This window comes from Erpetoichthys calabaricus, chromosome 9 (genome assembly GCF_900747795.2).
Source record: "Erpetoichthys calabaricus chromosome 9, fErpCal1.3, whole genome shotgun sequence".
Classification (NCBI taxonomy): Eukaryota; Metazoa; Chordata; class Cladistia; order Polypteriformes; family Polypteridae; genus Erpetoichthys; species Erpetoichthys calabaricus.
This window is the reverse complement of record NC_041402.2, coordinates 120,877,518-120,900,032: the sequence shown is the minus strand read 5'-3', so window position 1 is coordinate 120,900,032 and position 22,515 is coordinate 120,877,518. Positions and strand designations below refer to the sequence as shown.

General features: G+C 37.3%; 1 protein-coding gene across 1 annotated transcript in view; it reads left to right on the top strand.

Moving 5' to 3' along the window:
• slc7a5 (solute carrier family 7 member 5) overlaps positions 1-22,515 on the top strand; it is an 81,439-nt gene that overhangs the window by 12,917 nt on the left and 46,007 nt on the right. Inside the window, exon 2 of the mRNA XM_028810113.2 lies at positions 16,859-16,984. Within this exon, the coding sequence (XP_028665946.2) occupies positions 16,859-16,984 (126 nt within the window). The remainder of the gene's footprint in view (positions 1-16,858; positions 16,985-22,515) is intronic.

Below are 22,515 nucleotides of genomic sequence, written 5' to 3'. Positions count from 1 at the left end.
TGCAGTGTTTGAATAACGTTCCTGTCTCTCTACAACCTCCTGTGTTTCTGCTCAAATCTGTGACCCAAGCATGACAATATAAAAATAACCATATAAACATATGGTTTCTACTTAGCGGATTTTCTTATTTCGCGGGTGGCTCTGGAACACAACCCCCGCGATGGAGGAGGGATTACTGTAATCCTGAGCAGTTTCACAGGGACTGGAGCCTTTCCCAGCAAGCATAGGGACCAAGGCAGGAACAACCCTTTGACAGGTTGCCAGTCCTTCGCAAGTATACCAAAGTATGCAATATTTAAAAACATAAGAAACCAGATACAAGTAACAATTACAAAGTAGGGCAAACAAACAGAACAAACAATATAGTCAATTTTGACAAAGGTTGAAAATGTAACAATGAAGAAAACTGTTAGTCTTAAAAGAAAAGGAAAGTGAAGACTAGTCACTCTAATGTTGATGTAAAGAGTTTCAGATCCTGGGAGCTATAACTGTAACTGATCTGTCACCCCAGGAATAATCACTAGTTTCCAGAATCATGAGGAAGTGAGGGCACGTGGAGGATTATACCTAGGAAGGAGGTGTGCAAGGTATGCAGAATTATGATCATTCAGAACTTTAAAAGTAAAGAGCAAGATTTTATATTTGATATGTAAAGAAACAGACAGCCAGTGTGGATTGAAAAGGACAAGAGTGTTATTCTCTGTTTGTGAGAATTCTAGCAGCTGAGCTCTGGATATATCGTAGTCTAGTTTGTGTTCTAGCAAGAAGGCTAGCAAACGGTGTTAAAATAGTTAAGTGGAGAAGTAATGAAAGCATATAAAAGTGTTCTAGCGTCCCTCCTATTAAGTTGCAGGAGATATTGCAAAGGAAGTAAGAATTTTTCGTAAGTGAGCTTATATGAGGCTGAAAGATAAGTGATGAGTCAGAAAGGACACCTAAATTATATACAGTTGGTGAAAGTTAAACCAATACACTATCGATGTTTAGGCTGGAGTCTGAAGCCTTGGAGGTAGTTAACTTGGGAAGCAAGTAATAACACATCAGTCTTATTATCATTCAATTTAAGAAAATTATTAGCCAGCCAAATCTTTAACTCAGACATGCATTCCAGAAGACACACAAGGTTGTGAGTCAGTGGTGAACCTGGTATTAATAGAATTCAGAGTGTTATCTGCAAAACAGTACAGACTTAGACCATGTTGGTGAATAATTTGTCCTAAGGAGGGCATATATAATAATAAAAATAATTCATTACATTTATATAGCATTAGAAGGGGGACCAAGAACAGGTCTTTGGGTAACAGGGGCAGAAGAGAATTATTGTATACTAATTGTAACAAAATATCAGATATCTATCAGATAAAAAAGATTTAAACTAAGAGAGAACTGTGCCCAAATCGTCAATTGAAAAAAGTTGAGATAGAGGTGTGTTATGATGTAATGTGTTAAAAGGCCACACTAAGGTCAAGGAGATGAACTATCCCAGCATCAGCAAATTAAAGGAGATCATTTACTACTTTCAAGAGGACAGTCTCTGTGTTGTGTTTCATTTAAAAACTAGACTGAAGAGGTTCCTAAGGACCTTTTAAACTGAATAGGTCTGAAGTTGCTCAATGACAACCCACTTCAGCACTTTTGCTAGAAGTGGGAGGTTGGGGATGGTCCTGAATCTGTCATGGTGAAGACCAGATTTCTTAAGAATAGGTAAGGCAGCAACAGTTTTGAGAGAAGGAACATAATAAGAAGCTACAGATGTACTAATAAAATGAGAAATGAGACTAGCAATAACATACAGGACAAAAGAAGAGTGGTTGGAGCAGGATTGAGTTGTGAGGAGATGGATTTTGGGATTAAGTGGCAGTGAATTAGTCAGCAGTGACAAAATTAGTCCAAAAATGCTTAGAAACTTCTGGGAGGCTGTCATGAGAAATTTAAAAGGAAATAATTGTAGAGAACTGCGGACTCCATAAAAAAAAGTATAAAAATGCTTTACAGCGATAATAAGACACAGAATCATGCTGAAAGTCAACATTCATACTTCTCAGTTGCCATGATGAATATCTGAGTGCCATCACAAATATGTACCATGTGGGAAATCCAACAGCGGCAAAGGGCCAGCCAAATTTCATCCCAGGGATTTCCGGGAAAATGTCAAAACCAAAAACAACTTGAGGATTCTCTGTAGCACCACACAGTCAAAGCTATGTCATCCACACACTTCCCCCTTTTCATTCTGTGGGCTTGTGACTCTGTAATAAATTTCTTGCTTTCATTAATAAATGTTATTTTATTTTTATAAAGCTATGCTACCCTTATAAAATGCGTTGAAATCTATGTAATCAACATAGTCTTTATGGTTTTTTTTTATTTGGTACATGAGTTGTCCATTTAACCTGGCATAATATGCACTCAATCCCTTTCCCTCGCAGCAGGCTTTTCCTCTTTGGATACTTACTCTTGAACATTATATACACAAATGTAGTCAACAATTGGTAGTTATTAGCAAAAAACAGTGCTTGCTAACCATTGAGCTTTAAATCTTTATTGAGCTTCGCCAAACTTTTTTTCCCTTTCGCGATGTGATCACTTGTTTCTTGTCTAGGACCATAACCTGTCTTCAGTCGTCCATGTACCCTATTGGTTATTGGTGCTATTTACTTGGCCCATCAATCACTTCTGCTGTGTCCTTTATTTGCATAAACCATGCTCTCAGTGTTACACAGAACATGTAAGTTAGCATATTATTAATAAATATTGACAAATAAAATGTGTTGGCTAATTACCATTTTTCTATAACATCACCAAATTCAGTAAAATCCATCAAAGACTTTATTAAGATAACACCTCTCTTGTGACCTAGATAATTTGTACTTTTTCCTATAAAACAACAAAGAAAATTTCAGAAATGCCAAACAACCTAGCATTCTGTGTGATTAGAGCATAACAACATTTTCAAATCTGCTTAACTAAATTTAGGGTCATAGAATGGAAAGTAGTGTAGCCTGTTTCTATTGCATCATGCACAAGGTGTGTACGAGCCTTGACAGGACATTAGTCTGTTACAATCGAGACTCTCACACTCTGGCACCGATTGAAAACAACCAGTTAACCAAACCTACATGTTTGTAGCGATGTGGGACTAAAATGGAGTATCTGAAGAAAAATCCACACAGATAGTAACAAGCACACAATTTTTAACAATCCATGTAAAAAATTATCAGGTGTGGTATTCAAATTTGAAACCTGTAAAGCAGCCATGCTAACCACTATGCCACCCTCTGTGCAGTTATGACACACTAAATAACTGAATTTATTTTTGCTTTTTATTATAAATTCAACTATAAATTTTAAAACGGGACTTTTTTTTCACTAGTGTTGCATTGTGTTCCACCATTGTGAAAATTAATTACAATTAACCATATTATAAAGGTTAATAATTAGCCATTATTCTAATGACTTTTTGAAAACCAAAGAAGGAATAGTAGCAAGTGAATTTGTGCCAGATCAGTCTGATTAGTGGTCAACATGAACACCAGTGATTTTAAACTGTTGCTCCATTTTGACAAAAGACAGGTTTCTCAGTAGCTATAGTAATCCGTGTACACTACTTTGGATGTTTTTCAGTCTTGCAGATAGAATGGGGTATTTGTGCTGGTGTTCTCTGACCTAGAAGGATTCGTATTTGTTGATTGTGTTGGAAATGTGCTTGAAATTATTCAACAAGGCAGCTTGCAAATTTTGAAAGCTATAATTATTGAACACTGTAACAAAGCAGATCTGGTTAGGCCTCATTTCTCTAATCTGCCATCTGCTTTCTCTTGATTCAGTGTGTGTGCCTGAATCTCTTTCCCGCTAGATGCTAGGGGCAGTGACACTGCCCATGGATGATGCAACAGTTTTGTTGTATTGCATGGGAGGGAGGTGGCTGGAGAGATTAGTTGCTAGCGTAGTCAAGAAAGCAGATTTTGCATCAGAAGTGCAGGTGGGTTGTCACGTTGACATTGTGAACTGCCGCATGCACATTTAAATCTGTCTGTCATGCCCCACTAACCTATATATGTGTATTTCACTTTCTAGTACTACACAAGTGCACTTTGATTTTAGACTTAAGACATCAGACATGTGAGATCTGCAGAAATTAGCATAAGAATTAGTTTGCTGTCGGGCACAAAGGGTGTGGTAATTCCTCCTTGAATTTCATTTTACCTAACACATAATTTTGAGATTTAAAGGAGTACGGATAATTACATTCTGAGTGTTTAGCCTTGTCAGTTCAAACTGTGTACCTTGCATAACACAAATTACTAAGAGTTATGAGATACATGTATAATTTTTGGGTTTATCAATTAATAAACAGTCTCTAAAAAAGCACAGATAATTGGTTAATCTTTACTTAGTGTAAAGTCTTTCGCCGTGAGCAATATTACCACTTTGTTCTAGATGCAAACAAGGGCATAATACAAACCAGTAAAATAAATAGCTTACAAGATTATTTAATACTAACAATCAAACTGGAATTTTAAGTAAATAATTTTCAGTATACACAATTATTCAGGATGAAAAAAAAAAGAGCTAACATTTATAAATTTGTTTGCCTGAAACTCTCGGTGCTCAATTTTAACTCCCAAAAGGTTTCTCAGTATGTATTTGTTGTGAGAGTTTATGCTCGGTTCCACATTATTCTAGATATAGGTGATTTAAACACAATCAAATGTTGTACATTATTTAATGTTGCATATTTTCATTATGTTGTACCGTGGAGACACAAGGCTTGATATAAGGCCGTAGAAAATGACCACATCAAAATTATTTCTGAAATAATTTTGTCAGGTATATTTGTAAAAGAGAACTGAGGCTGATCTGATTTTTGATTGTCAGCCCAGGCACTGTCTGTGCAAAGTCTGCATGTTTTACCCTGTGAACCAAATTTTTCAGTTTCCTCCCATATTGCAAAGACACGTGTTGGATTAAATGGTGAATATCAATTGTCCTGGTGTTGCTGAGTATGGCATTTGGAGTATTTCCTGTGATGGAATGGTGTCCTGACTAGAGCTGCTTACTTCCTTGTACTCGGCACTTTAATTATGGAATCCAGAAACTTATAATTTAGTATTGAACTAAAACATTTTCTGAATTTACTTATGTATGTGTGTGTATGTGCATAAAAATATAGTTTTTGAAAATTGAAAATGAGGGAAATCAACTTAAATGTGAGACCTTATTTTTGTTTCATATAAACCTTTCTTTCTTCATCCTGTAAAGCACTTTGAGCTACATAATTTGTATGAAAATATGCCATATAAATAAATGTTGTAGTTGATTTTACCTCAGGTTTTGTTTTGTTCCTGCGTAACTCCTGATGATGAAGTGAGATGCACAAGTAAATTAGTGGTCTTTTCATAATACCATATTTTTCTATATATAATTTTACACATAGGGTTGTTCATGTCGAACTTACCATTGACTTTTTAAAATCCAAAGTAACGGTGTGCTTTAGATCTGAAATAATATTACAGTACATTCCATTAATTGCATATTGCTTGGCAAAATAATGGTAATAATATTAAATACAACATAATTTCACATGTATAGTTTGGGTGCTGTCCTTATGTCAATGTGTGTTTCCTCCAATGTTCCCAAAAATGTACAGATTAGGTTAGCTGGCACTTCGAAATTGTCCCAGCGAGAGTGTGTGTGAGTGGGTTATGCAGTGGACTGGTGCCCTGTCCAGAGTTGCTTAGGTTGTAGCAACCACACAATACGGGTACGCGATTCCTACACTTCACCTCCCGTACAGGGGGGTGGACGATGTTTGAAAGCATAATAGCACAACCATATTCGGTCCTAGTCCCCTCTTGCCACGATTCCCTTCTTAATAATTTGTAGCAATAAAACACAACAGGAAGTGGAACAGAAAAAATATATTAACAGTTGCTGCTACATTAATTTGACCGGTGCCTGAGTGCTCCTTAGTGAACCCTTTCCCCAGACGCCCTCCCTAGCGCCCGAATACTAACCCCCGGTTTGACACAGACAAAAGAAAAAGAAAAAAAAGTAAATAATAAGAAAAACTGTTCTTTGAGAATGCAAACGATTAGTTTTCACTGAGTCCAAAAATATAGGAAAACAAGAAATCCTGCAGTTTAGTTCCTCCTGGAAGCAGGAAACACAACCGTCCTTTAGCGGGACGGCTTCTCCGCGGGCTATCACGAAAAACGAAATTCAGGAATCCGACTCGCCAGACGGGAGCACCCGGAGAACACCAGACCCTGGCCTCTTCTCGGGGATTCGTCCTTAAATATTTCTTCGGGGTGGCCACCCATGAATAGCAGACGTCCCTGGGTAAAGTAAAATCCTGAATAGTTCTTAGAGCGTGGATAGTCGCTGCGATGCCTTGAAAATTGTGTCTTTTTTCTTCCTCCTTTCTTTCTCCCTACTTGTTCTGCCCTTCCCCTTAAAAAGAGAAAGTTTCCCGCCGAAAATCCTTGCCTCTCTCGGTTGTTATGGCAACCTTACGCCGGCAACAGGCAGTTGGAAAGTGTACTCGGGCGGGATCCTCCCAGAACGGGACGTCACCAAAGGTGCCTGAAGGGCTATTTAAAACACCCTCCCAGTCAACATTATGAAGTGACGGACAATTCAGAAGGCTAACCCGACTGTCCGTTATGTAGCCTTGTTACAAGGTTTTTGCACCATCTGTTTCCAGGATAGCATATTTATCAGGATTTTGGTGGAATAGGAAGAAAGTGTGATACTGGATGTTTTTAATGATGGCAGTGTCTCTCATCTACAGTGAAGTTGCATACCAAAGTGTGTGGAGAGAACTCCACCAAAGTGGTGTTGACGTCAAGTTGCTCTACAGGACACAAAGTAAGAGAATGTCAAAAAGAAAATGTCAGTCACAATAATAACCATAGTTACTAAAAGTGACATACTAGCAGCCCCAAATGGGTCTAATATAATCCTCGCTTTTGTTTTTCCTGCATAAGTCACCACAAGGTGATACAGTGGTACAGTATATGCATACATATGTAATACATGTCAAAAGGAGGTTTTCAGAATTGTCTATAAACTTAACAGGGAGACAATACAGAGATTTAAGGACTTAAGTTATGTATTGCTATTTATTTTCTTTGCTTTTTTAAATTAACTCTACCAGTTAATCTATTTGATCAATGGAATCGATGCAAGTCCAACATATGGTACATTCATGCACACTTTGAATTCTATTTAGTTTTACCTACATGTCTTTGGGATATGGCAGGAAATTTGCTCCAATGTAGGAAGCATTGCAAACTTGGAATTGACTGTGGCTGTTCTGGGAAGAGAACTCTCTAAAGTTCCCTAAAGGTTTAAGCTGGAAGTGCCAGCAACCATATCATCACTCCACAAATTCCAAATGTATTACTCTCATGTTTGGTTTTTTTGTTTTTGTTTTTTTCTTTAATTAAAATTATTTCTAATTTTTTGATGGCATTTTTATATACAGTATTCAGCGTCGTCCTCTTTGTGCCTATTGAAAATTTTCAAAAATATGCTTCATGACCCATTATTTCCAAATATGGGAGCCAAGGTCCATTATTTGCTTTGATTCCTGCACTAGTCCTAGTATTAGTTGCGATCTATGTCTGGTTTTCAGGGAAGTCTGCTTGGCAGAGAGTTTCTCCAACTGAGCTGCTTCTCATAAACATCTTTAATAATAATAATTCATTGCATTTATATAGCGCTTTTCTCACTACTTAAAGCGCTTAAACATGGTACACCTTGTTGAATACTTGGGATATGAACTTTATTATCAGGACACTAAAATGGTAAAATAAAATAAATGTTTGAAGTGCTCTTTACTAAAATAAACAACTGGCCCATCTGTCTTAACAGTTTATCAGTCTTTATATTCCAAAGGGAATTGTTCATCTGGGTGGCAGGAAAAGGAATGGGATATGGAGTTTGTAGGAAGTAAAATTAGACATATTGTTCCTGGTTGTCTGTCCTGTCCAGTCATTGTAGAATGTTTATGGATGATTTAGCATTCTGAGGTCAGTTTTGCCTTCCTGGATCTTTTGATCACAGTGTTGCTTGAAGCCGCCTGCTTGTCTGTGGACTTAAATAAGTCATTCAGTAGTTATCACTTGCAACAGACACTTTGGAGGCGGTGGCTGCCTAAGTGGGTGTGTTTTATTTTTATCTAAATAAAGAAGAAGACATCCAATTTAGAAAACAGCCAAATTGTTTTCTGTTCAAAGATTACACACTGCAGTTGCTTCATAGCCCATGGGGTGCAAAATGTTGATATCTTTAATGGACTCTGTGAAAGTATTAAACAAAAGGTCTTTCCACTGGCAGTGAACAGGACTTAAATTTATGTAGTAAATATTTTTCTTGCTTACTTTGTGTTATCAGGGTGATGCCCATGCAGGACTAGGAAGAGCAAATAGTGACAAAAAAGCGAAGTGGGTCTGCTAATGAAATTGTCTCAATAGCTACATTAATTCTGTGGACTGTTGGTGTATCCACAGCTATGCCCACTTAGTAGTATGTGGCTCCCTGTTACATAATAAGGTAAAAGTTCCCTATTTCAACTGTCACTCTTAACAGAGCAGGTATCTGCCAGGACCTAGTGTAGTTCTCCGTGACACAAGAGTAGGATGTTCAGTGTACAGTACCTTATGTGGCAATATGATGTAGCTGAAGGTGTCAAGAGTAAAATCAAACTAGAATAAAATTTTTATTGCCAAAAATATTTTATTCAGTTCAATCAACTTTATTTTTGTATTATACTGTGCACTGAGTGTAGGCTCAGAAGAAAGGTACAGTTACAAACAGGCATTATTCAAGTAGTCTTTCCTTGATTACTAGCCAGTTTTTACAAAACCCAAGATCTACCCAAGTAAACACCTCTTCACACTTGCTGGGCACCTGATGACATAGTGAAGACATTACTTATAAACGAAAATGAAACCTTGGTATTGAGTAAAATTATACCAGGCTATTCACTCTAATCTTGTTAGAAGTTGGAGTCCATTTGACAGAGAGTCATTGTTTTTGTTTTGAGAGAAAATGCACTCTCCTGGTACAGCTGTAAAATATTGTATGCAGTATGCCTTTGCTTTTCTTAATCTTCATTTATATCCATAACCCATTTCATCTGTTTGATTAACAGACATCTATCTACTGTACAGTTGCACTTGTAAAGATGTTTTGGGTAATGTTGCCATATCATCTTGCCCTACATTGATTGGTTTTATTTTTAATCATTTTTTGTGGGCATTCATTTATTATTTCACCAAAAGCATATGTAGAAAAGTATCCTGGAAATGCCTATTTCTGTGGACTGTAACAAAGTGTTTAAGTAGTATTGTTTATTCATTTTTTGTATTAAAGATTTTTGCCACCTTGAATGAAACCATCACTTAATACGTGTACTCATTACAACCGTGATTACCCACTGCAAGTCATTGACTGTCACCTGCGAGTGTGTAGGTATAGAACAGGAGCTTTTTCACATTGGTTTTTCATTAATGAGGTTAATGGATGGATGATTTTCCAAAGCGGGTCCAACACCACAAGGCACCAGGCAGGGTCCAGCTCTGGACAGGACACATTCCATTGCAGGGCCTACTTCACTTATTCATACAGGGCCAAAATAGTGACTCTAGAAATTCTATGGCACATCTTTGATTAGAGAACATGAGGCAAGTTACATTGATGTTTTGTTTTCAGAAGTAGCTATAGATAATTCAGGAATACTGTGCTAAAGTTCAACCATTTTTTCCCTCCAAATTCAAGTTTGTTGTCACGAGTGCGTAATATACAGTCATGGCCGAAATTATCGGCACCCCTGGAATTTTCCCAGAAAATGCATCATTTCTCCCAGAAAATTGTTGCAATTACAAATGTGTTGGTATACATGTTACAGTATTCCCTCGCTACTTCGCGGTTCACTTTTCGCGGATTCACGACTTCGTGGGTTTTTAAATACAAGTGATTGCCCGCCTATCGCGGAAGTTATGTTCCAGACCCATCAGCAACAGGAGAAAATCCGCGATATAGAAAGACCATATAAATAAACATTTTTATAGTTTAAGCCTTAAAATACCCATCCCACATGCTTTAAACACATGTAAACTTATAAAACACACTTTGTTAACACATATGATATGTGGATGTCAGGCTAAGGATATGAGTAACATCTCACTATTATAAAACATTTTAACTTTAGCGCAGTCATTGTGGATAGTGTGGCATTATGGTAAGAGTTAAGTTAGTAATGTTTCAGAAAAGGAAACATTTTGAGGCAGGGCTCTTTATTTGGTGGATTGAGTTCTGAACAAACAAACGCATGCTAAAGAGAATGGAACTGTGGCATAAAAATTAACACATTCGCTCCATGCATTGTCAAAGCATATTGCACCCGTGCTGGATAGAAACCAATAGGATGGGCAAGGCATTTTACTGTATTTTGTATTGCTTCCTATATATGTCACACCTGAGTCACAAACAACTTTGAACAAAAAAAGTATTGCAGGAAAATGTAAACTTTACTGAATCACTTGTACATTAGGACCAAAAAGGAGACTAGTATGATGGCATTTTTTTTATTGAGAAAAACCAAATGATTTTTAAATTACTGGTAAATTTAAAAACCTAACAGGGAAGTGTTTTTGAGAGAAAAATTCTCCACATTGTGTAGCTTTTATTATAGTAATAGTAATAACTTTATAAATATATTTTAATAAATGGAACCTTATACTAGTGTGGTTAACCCTAATGCTCTGAACCAGTTGTTCAGATATTTAATACATCTCTTGAATTTATGCATTTTCAATATATTTTGAGTTTGTACACAATCTGAATACTAGTTACTTTCCTGCTTTTTGTCCACTTGTTTGCCAGACAAGCTCACAGAACAGCATCTTTCATAATTAGCTTTTTCTGCTACTACTTACAGACGTTCAGTGGGAGCCATGCCCATCCCAGATGCATTGGATGCAAGGCATGAAACCATCCTGGACAAGGAGGCATTTCAATGAGGAGTAAATTTGCAAAAACACACAAACCTATTAATACAATTTAAAGTCAACAATTAAAACTAGCATGAACATCTGTGGAGTGTGAGATGAAAATTAGAACACCAAGCGAGGAGAAAAAAAAACATGCAAGAGATAGAGAGAATGTAAAAAACTCCATACAGTAAGCAAACACAGTATTTAAACCCAAGACTCTTGAGCTCTGTGGCAGCAAATATAACAGCTGCACTACTACATATCTCGGTCCTCTGGTGGATAATGAGGAAATTTATCATATGTAAGAAATTAAGGAACAAGACTGATTAAGAACTTAGTTGAAATAATAAAATCCATTGCCATTGTCTTGTTCAGGAGTAGAAATGAGAAACCATCTCTGGGGAAGCTAGAATCAAAGTTGAGAAATTTTTTTTTTTAAATAAGGTGATAAAAGTGATTGCCTCTGGCCTTCTAAAAAGAAATTAAATGCAATATTACTGAAAAATCAATTTAATTGTTTAGCTATAAAAAAAGGCTGGCCTAATCACCAAGAAGACAAAAGACGATATGCATGATCTAATTATACTGACACCCCCCCAATCTAAATCAACACACATTTTTAGATTTTAGATTTTTCATTACCAATAATGTTTGCCTTATACATTTAAATAAGTGAGCAATTTTTCCACAGACTTGTTCATATAGAAAGATGAAACAGCACCAGGTTCTAATTTAAGACAGGTGACTCTGGGCTTTGTGTGGAAGCTACTATCACTTGAGTCTGAAGTATACTTGGCAATAGACAAAATGAAGAGGGACATGGTGTTCAATTCATAATTTACTAAGCACCAAGGAAGCTCTGAAACTTGAGGAAGGATTTATATGGTATTTTTCTGCTCTAGTAATCTGATTTCAAAAATATTTTCATCCTCACACACTTACTGTTAATTAATAGCAGCTTATATTTGCTCATGAGCTGTGATTAAATACAACACAATGGATGTTGCCCTAATTTCAAGTTCTTGTGTTTTACTGTGGATATTCAGAAAGCCTTACAAAAGTTTCAGGTTACATATCTAAAATAGTCCAAAATAATAAAAAAGCCAAAACAAACAATAACAAAGAAAGAATAGTTTATATCCCTGACTACATATATACTCAAGTCTTTAGAGTCCTAGTGCTTCCTGTTTTGCTGTATGGTTACGAGACATTGACGCTATCTAGTGACCTGAGATGAAGACTGGACTCCTTCAGTACTGTATCTCTTTGGAGAATCCCTGGATACCGCTGGTTTGACTTTGTGTCAAACGAATGGTTGCTCACAGAGTCCCAAATGATGCACATTACGTGCATTGTGAGGGAATTTCAGTTATAGCACTTTGGCCGTGTGGCATTGTTCCCAAAGGGTGATCCGCCTCGCAGAATCCTCATTGTTGAGGACCCAAGTGCCTGGACCAGGCCAAGAGGATGCCCACGTAACACCTGGCTGTGGCAGATAAGTGGGTCATTTCTGGAGGTTGGGACTAGACCATGTGTCTGCCTGGGGGGATTGCCTAACTGGGATCCTGAGCTGTTTTTTGTCATGTGGTGGGTACGACAAAGCACTGTACCAGTGCATGCACCCCATCCTGACCTGACCACATATATACTAAATGGTCAGTGCCTGGCCTACTAATGATATACCAAAATACACCTCTTACTCTGCAGCTTCTTTTTTCAATAATCAAATTACTTGCCTGCTCAAGTTCAAATATGTAAAAAGGTATAATAAAAATAAAGGAAAGATACAATTAATATTTACCATGTACTGCTCACATATGTGAATGAACAAGACAGAGTAACAGAAAAAATAATTCTATAATTATGTAAAGTAATTTCAGTTTTTCATAAGTTGCACCACATTTTTCTTTATGGACAAATGGCAATAAAGCAAGTGGAGCTTAAACTACAGAAAAAGTGGAAATATTATAAGTTTAAAAGACCATGAAAGATAATTAGCACTTTCAATTGGGAGACTCCTAGCTTTATGCCTTTTTATTAAGATGACAGCTCAAAGTTAAGGCCTCAATGTCAGATAATTATAATAACCTCAGTCCAATCCGTTTAAAAAGTGTTCAGCTTTTTCCCACTTGATTCACAAGTGCAAAAGAGAAATTGTCCTAATATTACCGTAACTAATACAGCAGGAAGAGCATGGGTGCAAGCACACACCCCAAGATCAAATGAGACCTATAATGGTTAATTCAGTGTGGCATTCTTGACTGAGACCAGCTTTAAGAACTTGCCCAAATCTAAAAACTACAGTACAACAGTAATAATCTTTACAACATTTGCATACCCAAGTACACATACTTTACACCTAAGGCAGTATGTCTTTATAATGCCTCACCATGGCTGCTGTCCTACCTTTAGCCAAGTCAGAAAGTTTGCTGAAATCTAGAAACTGAACTAAAATATGTTTGTCTTGTGTTGTGTAAGTAACCATTGAATCCCAAGTTTCCATTCCCTCTTACAGTGATCCCAACATATAGTTTTTTACTGTTCAAAAACAAAATGAATAACTACAGTAGAATCATTTGGCATCGTAATAAGAGCTTTCAAATAATTGCTGCTGCTGTAATTTCCAAAATTCAGTCTTGTGTTGGTATGGAATAAAGGAGTCACTGCCAGCCTTACAGAAGAGAAGGACCCTTATATTGGCTCTCCAAACCCAGAATGATACAGAGAAAGCACAAAGTATAAAACAAATGGTGTGCTTATTGAAAATAAAATATTGAAGATAAATCACTGAAGTGACAGTCTCAAAAAATTAAGAATATGCACTACAAACTAATAGACACAAAACTTGATTCCTCTCTGGGCCTCCTTCCATAGGTCTGAAATCCTATCTATCAGGTAGAGTGAACAACAGTGAGCCTTCACTTCTCTCCACCTTCAGATTCAATCAGGTATATGTCATTACACAGTTTTGAACCCCCACTAAGCCCCGGAAGTGGACAACAAGTATCTTTTGCTGTGCGAGCCCCAAGCTAGAACTACGTTAATTGTCTCTTGGTTTTTCAGCCTTACCAGGGCAGGGTTTTTCAGGCAGCTTCAAGGCTTCCCTTTCCCTAAAGGAAGCAATACATTCCCTCTCCACCAAGTCAGCTAGCAGAAGGGCAGGAAAGTACTGGTCGCCAGCTAGGCCTCACTGAAATCAGCCTTGAATTGACAACTTGGTCCTAGCTAATAAACGTGTTATCAAGTGAACCAGGATGTTTTCAGGCCTCTTACTTGTGTTTTATATCTTTAGACACTCTAAATAGTGGAGCAACAGTCTCTGGCACTTTCTTGCCCCACTGCTCCCCAAGGTAATATGAGAGGTTTTCGTCCTGACTGCAGATTGCCTTCATCATACTAGTGCCCGTGCTTGTTGCATTTCGTGCAAATAATACTGGCTGAAATGTTACTGTGCCTTAGTGCCACTTGCTTTCCAACACTGACACAAGCCAGGATGTCTTTTGCCAGCTTTGAAATAACTCTGATCCAGAGGCCTTCCCAATGGTGCCTATTGCCCTTAGAAACCTTTTACAAACTCGCACAAATATATTTTGCACAATCACATTGTGCATCATCTTAAAAATAAATTCAACTTCAATTTGCAGCTGAATCAACAAGTGATAATTTGAGATTGATAAGACGTATGATAAATAGTCATTTATCAGTTAAACATACTTTTAGAGTACTTTTTATTCTTTCAATTTAAAATAATTTTTAAAATGTATATTAAAACATTACAAATGAGTAGATACTTAGGGACAAGAAAATTGACAAAGTACTGCTTCTTCTCCCGTTTTAATCAAAACTATAGGAGAGTAAACCAGGCTTTGTTTTTGTTTGGTTTTTGTTTTTGTGTGTGTGCGGCTGACACTATTTTAGAAAACAGGTAAATTTCCTTACATAGAAAGTGTGAAAGATTATAGGAAAAATTTTACTTTTACCACAATTTTTTTTATTGTCAAATGACTAGGGTTCAGGTTAAACTCTCACTCTCGGCACAAACCATTTATTAAATCTTTATTTAGCAGTTTTTGTGCAGTCAGTCATTTAACACTATCTAACTGAAGTGAGGCCAAATCCCTAGTAGACTATTTAGCAAATTACTGGATATACAGTGGAACCTCGGTTTACGAGTGTTTTGCAAGACAAGCTAAAATTTTTAATAAATTTTAACTTGATAAATGAGCGAGGTCTTGCAATACGAGTAGTATGTATACGCTTTGTCTGCTGAGCGTCATGCGATCACAACTGAGCTGATGGTTCTTCTCTCTGTTGCTGCAGGATTGTGGGCAATCGTCTCCTATTCTCTGTCTGAGTCGGCGTGCCTCACTCATATAGTCAACATCCGTACGAGCGTATATTGTTTACTACAGCATTGTGACTGTGTGTGTGTGTGCTGTGATGTGCGAGTCCCCGTCTTGCACCCCAAAACACGAAGCTGAGTCTCAGTACTTTAGCAACAGCAGCTTCATTCAGCTTGAAACAGCAACAGCGTGGTTATTTATTGTAGCGGGATCTGCCACTCTCCTATACACAGACACAGCAGTCAGGCAGTAATAGTGATACTGTGCCCTGCGCATTTATAATGTTCCTTGTTCCTTGTATCACCCATCGACGGCAGACGCTTATAGCATGTCCGCGATCTTTTCGGATTCGCTTTTATGGCGAACTGCTACTGCGCTGGGAGACTGCGATTGCTTTGGGACACTCTTCCGCATGTTGTCCTGTTGGGTGGAATCCCACAAGAGTTTAGAAACTCACTCACACCAGCCATGATTCTTTTCAATGGTAAAGTGCAGGTTAATTTGTTTTATGTATTTTTACTTTATATTTTGTATTAATCATTTTTGTATGAATAGTTTTGGGTTGTGGAATGAATCATCTGAGTTTCCATTATTTCTTATGGGGAAATTCAATTTGATATACGAGTGCTTTGGACTGCGAGCACATTTCTGGAACGAATTATGCTCGCAAACCGAGGTTCCACTGTACATTACCTGACTTCCATTTTTGTAAAGTCTTTGTTACTGTGTATGTTTTGAAGGGTATAATCTCATTACAGCCTGTGCTACCAGGATAGACTCCAGCTCCCCACAACTGTAATGTTGGATTTAGTAGATTAAATAGCTTATTGGATATGTTATGGTTTCCTAGGAAAGCAAAACAAAGCAACAGTTGGATGTTTCAAGCAACTAATAATAAACAGTCTTTAAAAATTATGTTCTTTGATTGCATTAAGCAGTGTGTTGTCCTTGGCATCTTCCCAGTCCTGTGAGTGTGTGTTTTATGTGCCATATTCACTATACAATTTCTTTGTCAAATAATGTCTACCTCCAGTTTGAAAAGGTGAACAAAATCAACTTCATTATTAAATATACTAGCACAATAGTTAAATGGTTTCTATTCTTAGTTAAAGTTCTTTTCCCCCTTCAGCATTTGGTTAATGACTGACTGTGTCTTGTGATTCTCACCATATATCAGGCTGCGCAGAACACACATTCAAATTCCTTCAAGTGCATATGTGATAACTAAAGTCTTTGTTTTATGCTTAATTATGCAACAGCCGCTAGTAATGCATGTTATTCCCCTGCAATATTAAGGGGCTTCTGAAACATATAAATGCAAGTCTAGCTTAATAATGTCCCTTTGGCAAGCCTTCCCATATCTTGATGATCAGTTATTGCATGTGTAGCAGATGACAAAACAATTTGAATGTCTCAGCTGGCCCTTTGGTGTTTAATTTTTGCCATTCTATCTTGGTCTGAAAGTCTGATTTAATATACTTTATACCTTTTTTTTTTTTCTTTTCTTTTCAGTATTGCTGACCGCAGTGAATTGCTACAGCGTAAAAGCTGCCACTCGAGTTCAGGATTTCTTTGCTGCAGCTAAGCTTCTTGCCCTCGGTCTCATCATCATCATTGGCTTTATTCAAATAGGCAAAGGTGAGATTTATATATTCTCTTGTGATCACTGGTCATATTCCAAAGCATTCACTGAGTCAATTTTTGTCCATTTATTCTACCAACCTTTCTGAATTACCTAGTTTATTGATCTAATTTTTAAGTCCTTTATATAGTCCAATCCAAATTTTTGTAACAGTTTATCTGCTGTTCTGTTGTAAAATGAAACTACTGTTGTTTAAAATAGATAAAATGCATTAAGGACTGTTCTTTTGATTGTCTTGTTAAGTCTTGGTGAAGAAAGTGATATGTTTTCTTTTGCCAGTTCTCACAATCCTCTTTTGTAAGCTGTGTTCAGATTTATTTCTTGGCTTAATGCTTTGCTGTTTTCTAATTGCTAAATAAATAAATAAATTACAAAGTACCTCCAAGCAATGCCAATACTAGCTTAATGTGAAGTAACTATCCAGGAAGGTTGTTATGGTGAGAAACCAAATTATTTACATCTTTTTATTGAACTTTCATATAACAAAGCAGTACAATAATATATCATTAGTATGGTATAAACATTACCTACCATTTTTTAAAGGCATATTTAATATTTGTATCCCAAACCTAAAATGTATTCACCTCAGTCTTTATGTTCTTCCATTTTTTGATTCTTACAATTTTACTATTGTTACATCACTTCTAACCAGGTTTAAATCAGTTGGGATTGGTACTATGTGAATTTTGTTTGACCATTGTGCATTCTTTGTTGGTTTCCTCCCACCATTCAACCTGTTGGGTGCAATATAGACTCTAAGCAGGACTGGTATGTGTGTGAGTAAGTGTGTACCTGAATGTGTGATTGATTACCATGTTTTTGAGTATGAGATTAACATTGAGTGTACTTTTAGAGGGTGGGGGATGTTATATCTGTCAATTTAAGGGAAAATGGAGAGTTTTGGTAAAACTGCTATACTTCTGAGAAGATCTGATAAATGTACACTTAAACTATCAATAACAAAAGTATCCCATGGCCCAAGGGCGTTTGGAGACCAACCATTTTTATAGTTGCCTATCCATAATCGTTTTCTTAAATCACTAATGCTGTTTTGAAATACTACTTGATTCCCCAACAGCATTCAAATTGTGTGAGTTTTGCATGGTTACTGCCAATAATTATTGCTTACAAGCACAAAAAATTGTTTGAATGGTTCAATTGCAATATATATTCTTTAATCAGCAAAGTTACCCTGTACAGAGCGTGTGACCAATTGTGTAAATTCAACTTTGTGATCTAACTCTCTTCGGCTGCTGTCTTTTAATTAAATGAAGATCTTCTTAAAGGTTGTCTTTGTCTAATATTTTTATAATTTTTAAACTGCATATTTACCTTCCTTATATGGTGTTCAGCTTGGTTCAAGGGAATGTATTTAAGACCTCACTTTGTGATTGTCATGTGCAGATTTGAGGATGTACATATAGCCCCCAGCTATTGGTTCATGTCCACTGTAGTGGAAACAAAAGAAAAGGGAAAAGAGAGTATGGATATTTCTGAGAGGACTATTGTTGGGGATATAATCACAAGCCTCCAAATGTTTTTAGTAATCTTGCTAACTCAGGAACTTGGGCATGTGAAGGCTGACCATTCTCATGACCTTTTATGCTGTGGATGAGACAACTTCAACTGAGTTATGCTTACTAGGCAAACTTTATTGAAAATGCCATGAAAACAAGTTGAAAGATTTTTGTACACAGCAGTTTAAACTGAAAGTGTTGGTCTTTTTAATATATTAAATGCATTCATACAATCGGTCTTTATTATAATAATCTCTGTGAATAATAAATGTACAATGGTGCCTTTATTGCAGGTTTTTCTGGTCTTCTGTGTGCCATTAATTTGCATCAACAGTTACTGCATCTGCAGCAAAAGGTGCAAATGTAGTAACTTTGTAGTATTTCAAGTATGCATACAGTAATAAGCAGTGCATTTATATATGGATGTTTATACTGTACAAAATAATTGTATTATTAGCATAATAATGTGTACATGAAGTTGAACATAAACTTCAAGCTTTGTAGCATTAACCATTTTGTTTCACAATCTTTCATGGATTTGTTTCCAGTAAGTATTTTCAGGGTCTGCGCTCTGGTTTCAATTGCTTCTGATTATTACTTTTTCTTAGTTTTATACTTTCCTTACTCTATAACTTCATCAAAACAAAACAACACTATAAACACCTAGCTGTAAAATCTAGCAAAAATGTAACCCATATTTGGTTCTCTGCTGTCTTAGCCTTTTTCCTTTCATAATTTATACCATTCACAACATTTTTTTTAACTTTCTAGTCAATTTACACTTTTACTATTTTTAAATGTATAATAATCTCTTTACTGCAAACATTCACTCTCATCCTGAAATACTAAAACCTAAACTTTGGGATTACAGTGAGAAAATGAGTCCATGCTCTCATCTCAGAGAAGTCTGTCTCCAGTCTCTGTTTACTTTCTGTAGTTGTGCTTTGGCTGTTCTATAGTGTATCCACAGTTAGAAATGACCTCAGTCAGAGCTTGCCTTAAGTTTTCACAGTTGCTGCAGTTGCTACAGAGTTTTTTTTTTCCTCTTGCAGTACTCAGTTTTTGACAATGTGCACTTTAGAAAGCCATATATTTTCTTTTTAAAAGCTATGGCCCTTTGATGTCACAGATGCACTCCATTAATTCACTGCTTGTTATATCATTTTGGACACAAACAGTTATAACTTGGCTAAGTTTTAATTTTACTAGCAATCATATTTTTCTTTGATGTGGTGCAGTATGTGTTGAGAAATGTTGTTCTGCCTGTACACCTTGTAAACTTTTCATTTACAGTTTACTTAACTTTGATTTTGATATGTAAAGACCTTTGCTAACATACCTTGTTAAAGGAAGGCAAGTATTGAACCAAAGTTTTTTTCATCCGTGTTCTGTCTCTTTAAAAAGATGCTGCAAAATTCAGTTCTCCGCTTGTATTTTTCCAGCATCTCAGAGTAGGAAAACTGTCCTAACTGGCTGAATAATCTGAGTAATGCACATTTGTTCATTTTATCAATTTTTCCAATTTAGGAAAGTATTGCTAACTTCACTGTAATTTAGGAGTGCTTGTGAGTTGCCCTAATGTGGTAGGGGCTGCCAGAAGGTGACGTTCAGGCAGAAATCGATATGCACATCCCAGGAATGTTTTGGACTGAATGTTTTGGAAATACTAAGACTACAACGAACTCATAAAAAGATATCAAATCTGACAGGTGAAATAATATTTGTAACAAATCTTGTATGGTGCATGATTGATCCATATATGTGGAGTAACATTAATAATATTCTACTTTTTAGCCACAGGGAAAAGGCATATTTGTAATAGCGATGGTTTAGGTATGTTCCAACCAATCATTTCTTGAATTTTCAGTTTTGAGCTTTGAATGCTCTTACAACACGGGAGGTAATGGTAGAGTATAAATTTGCCCATGGCTCAACATGAGGTAATGTTAACTCAAACTGCATTCATGCAAATTAGCACACAAAGACCACTGTCCCAAGTGTGGAAGAGCATGCATATGTAATACCAGAGTATCAACACACAGTCAGTAAGGCAAACTGTATTACCCAACTAGCATATTACCCTTAAGATAAACAGGGCTGAATGGATGATTGACAGTGAAATGTCACACATGTATGGTGAGGTTTACATTCCATGAACCCTTTGAACATTTGCTTTACACCTAAAAAGCCTGGGAAGGTTCAAGAAGAAGGGTGGAGACTCCCGGAGCACTGGATAAATAAGTCTCGTAGAAGAATATACCTGTATATATTTTGTTGAAGTATCGGTTGTCCATTTTCTGAACCTGCCTAGTATCACGCTTGAGACACAAACCAGCCCTGGGTGGGAAGCCAGTTTATGGCAAGGTACATTGACTGTGAAAAAATTAAGCTTCATCCAATTCTTTGTTGGTATGTTATGTTGGTATAGTGGTTAGCACAGCTGCACAGCTCCAGGAAACTAGATTTGAATCCCAGCCTTTTCACTTCGGGTATGAGTGGAGTTTGCACAATTTCTCCATGACTTAATTGTTTTTTTTCCCAAGTTACCCTGGTTTCCTTGCATATACCAAAGACCAGTGCCACTAAATTTTGATTGAGCATTGTGGCGAGTATGAATGTTTTCTGAGATGGCCTGGCATTCTGGCCAGTATTTGTTTCCGTCTTGCATCCATTATTCCCAAGATACCTTTAATTCAAATAAGTGGGTCCAAAATTAGATGGCTAGATGGTTCTTAACTTTCTGATGCCAATAAGCTGGGCTTCATTATTGAATATTATAGTAACATTCTGGCCTACATTTAAAGGTTTCATAACTGAATATTTGACAACTCCGTATATAGTGTCAAACATTGCCAAGTGAAGCCCTTTGCACACTAGAAAAGTGCATGTTATTGTGGCTTTTCTCATATGTATAACTGGATTCTTTAAAGTGACATCTGGCAGCCAAAACCAAGTTTAATTATTATCTTTCTTGTATTAATGTTTCTCAAGATGGGAATGCAGTGACATGTATGTTTTGTAGGTTTCAGGTTGCTAAATGAGTCACCTTAGTTTCATTTGGTGAACCCTTCCATTGTTTACATACACCCATGGTATGGGTAGGTTATATTAACAAAGTGTATGTAAACTTGTGACCCACTGGAATTGTGACATCTATATATATATAATTCACTAAGCCGCCGCCAGAGCAAGCAAGACACCCATGAAAGCACGCAGGAAGGGGTGTGGATTCACTAAGCCGCCGACAAGTAAGACACCCATGGCGCATGCAGGAAGGAGCCACGGCCACCAACTCTAAGACCATTGGATACGAGGACAACTCGCAGAGCCACACCCACCAACTCGGACGCGATGCCTCGGAAAAAATGCTGTCATTTATGTTCGTCTGTGCCACGTTGACTTTTCGGTTACAACGCATGACCGCGTGCACCATTGCAAACTGTTGTACACGCTACATACAGCAATTCACATCTGCGACAAACATGCATCATCTTAGATGGTCCTGCAGGAACACGGAAGACATTTCCCCGCCCATGACTAGGCGGTGTGTATGCTTCGAGAACGAGGGTGGACGCGGCAGGACCATCTAAGAAGAGGCTGTGTATCGATATATATAATTCACTAAGCCGCCGCCAGAGCAAGCAAGACACCCATGAAAGCACGCAGCGCTTTGAAAGCAGTCAACTCACAAAGCCCAGTCCACCAACTCGAGCACGCATCTACCCACGCTCTCAAGGCATTCATGGTGCCTGCTCATGTGCCCGGACGGAACAACTCACTTTCGTCTCTGCTACAGTACACATGCACCACTGAGCCACGTTGACTTTTCATTATTCTTTTCGGTTTCAGCTGCGTTTCCATATATAATCCACCAAGTTGTCCGACCGTGGGATACAAACGACAGAGCACCGCCTAAGAACTCGAACCGCTAGAGAGACACTCCCACCAACTCTAATACGCCTGCCCGCCTGACTGTTACCAGCGTTCACCGCAATGTACTGGAGTGTAAA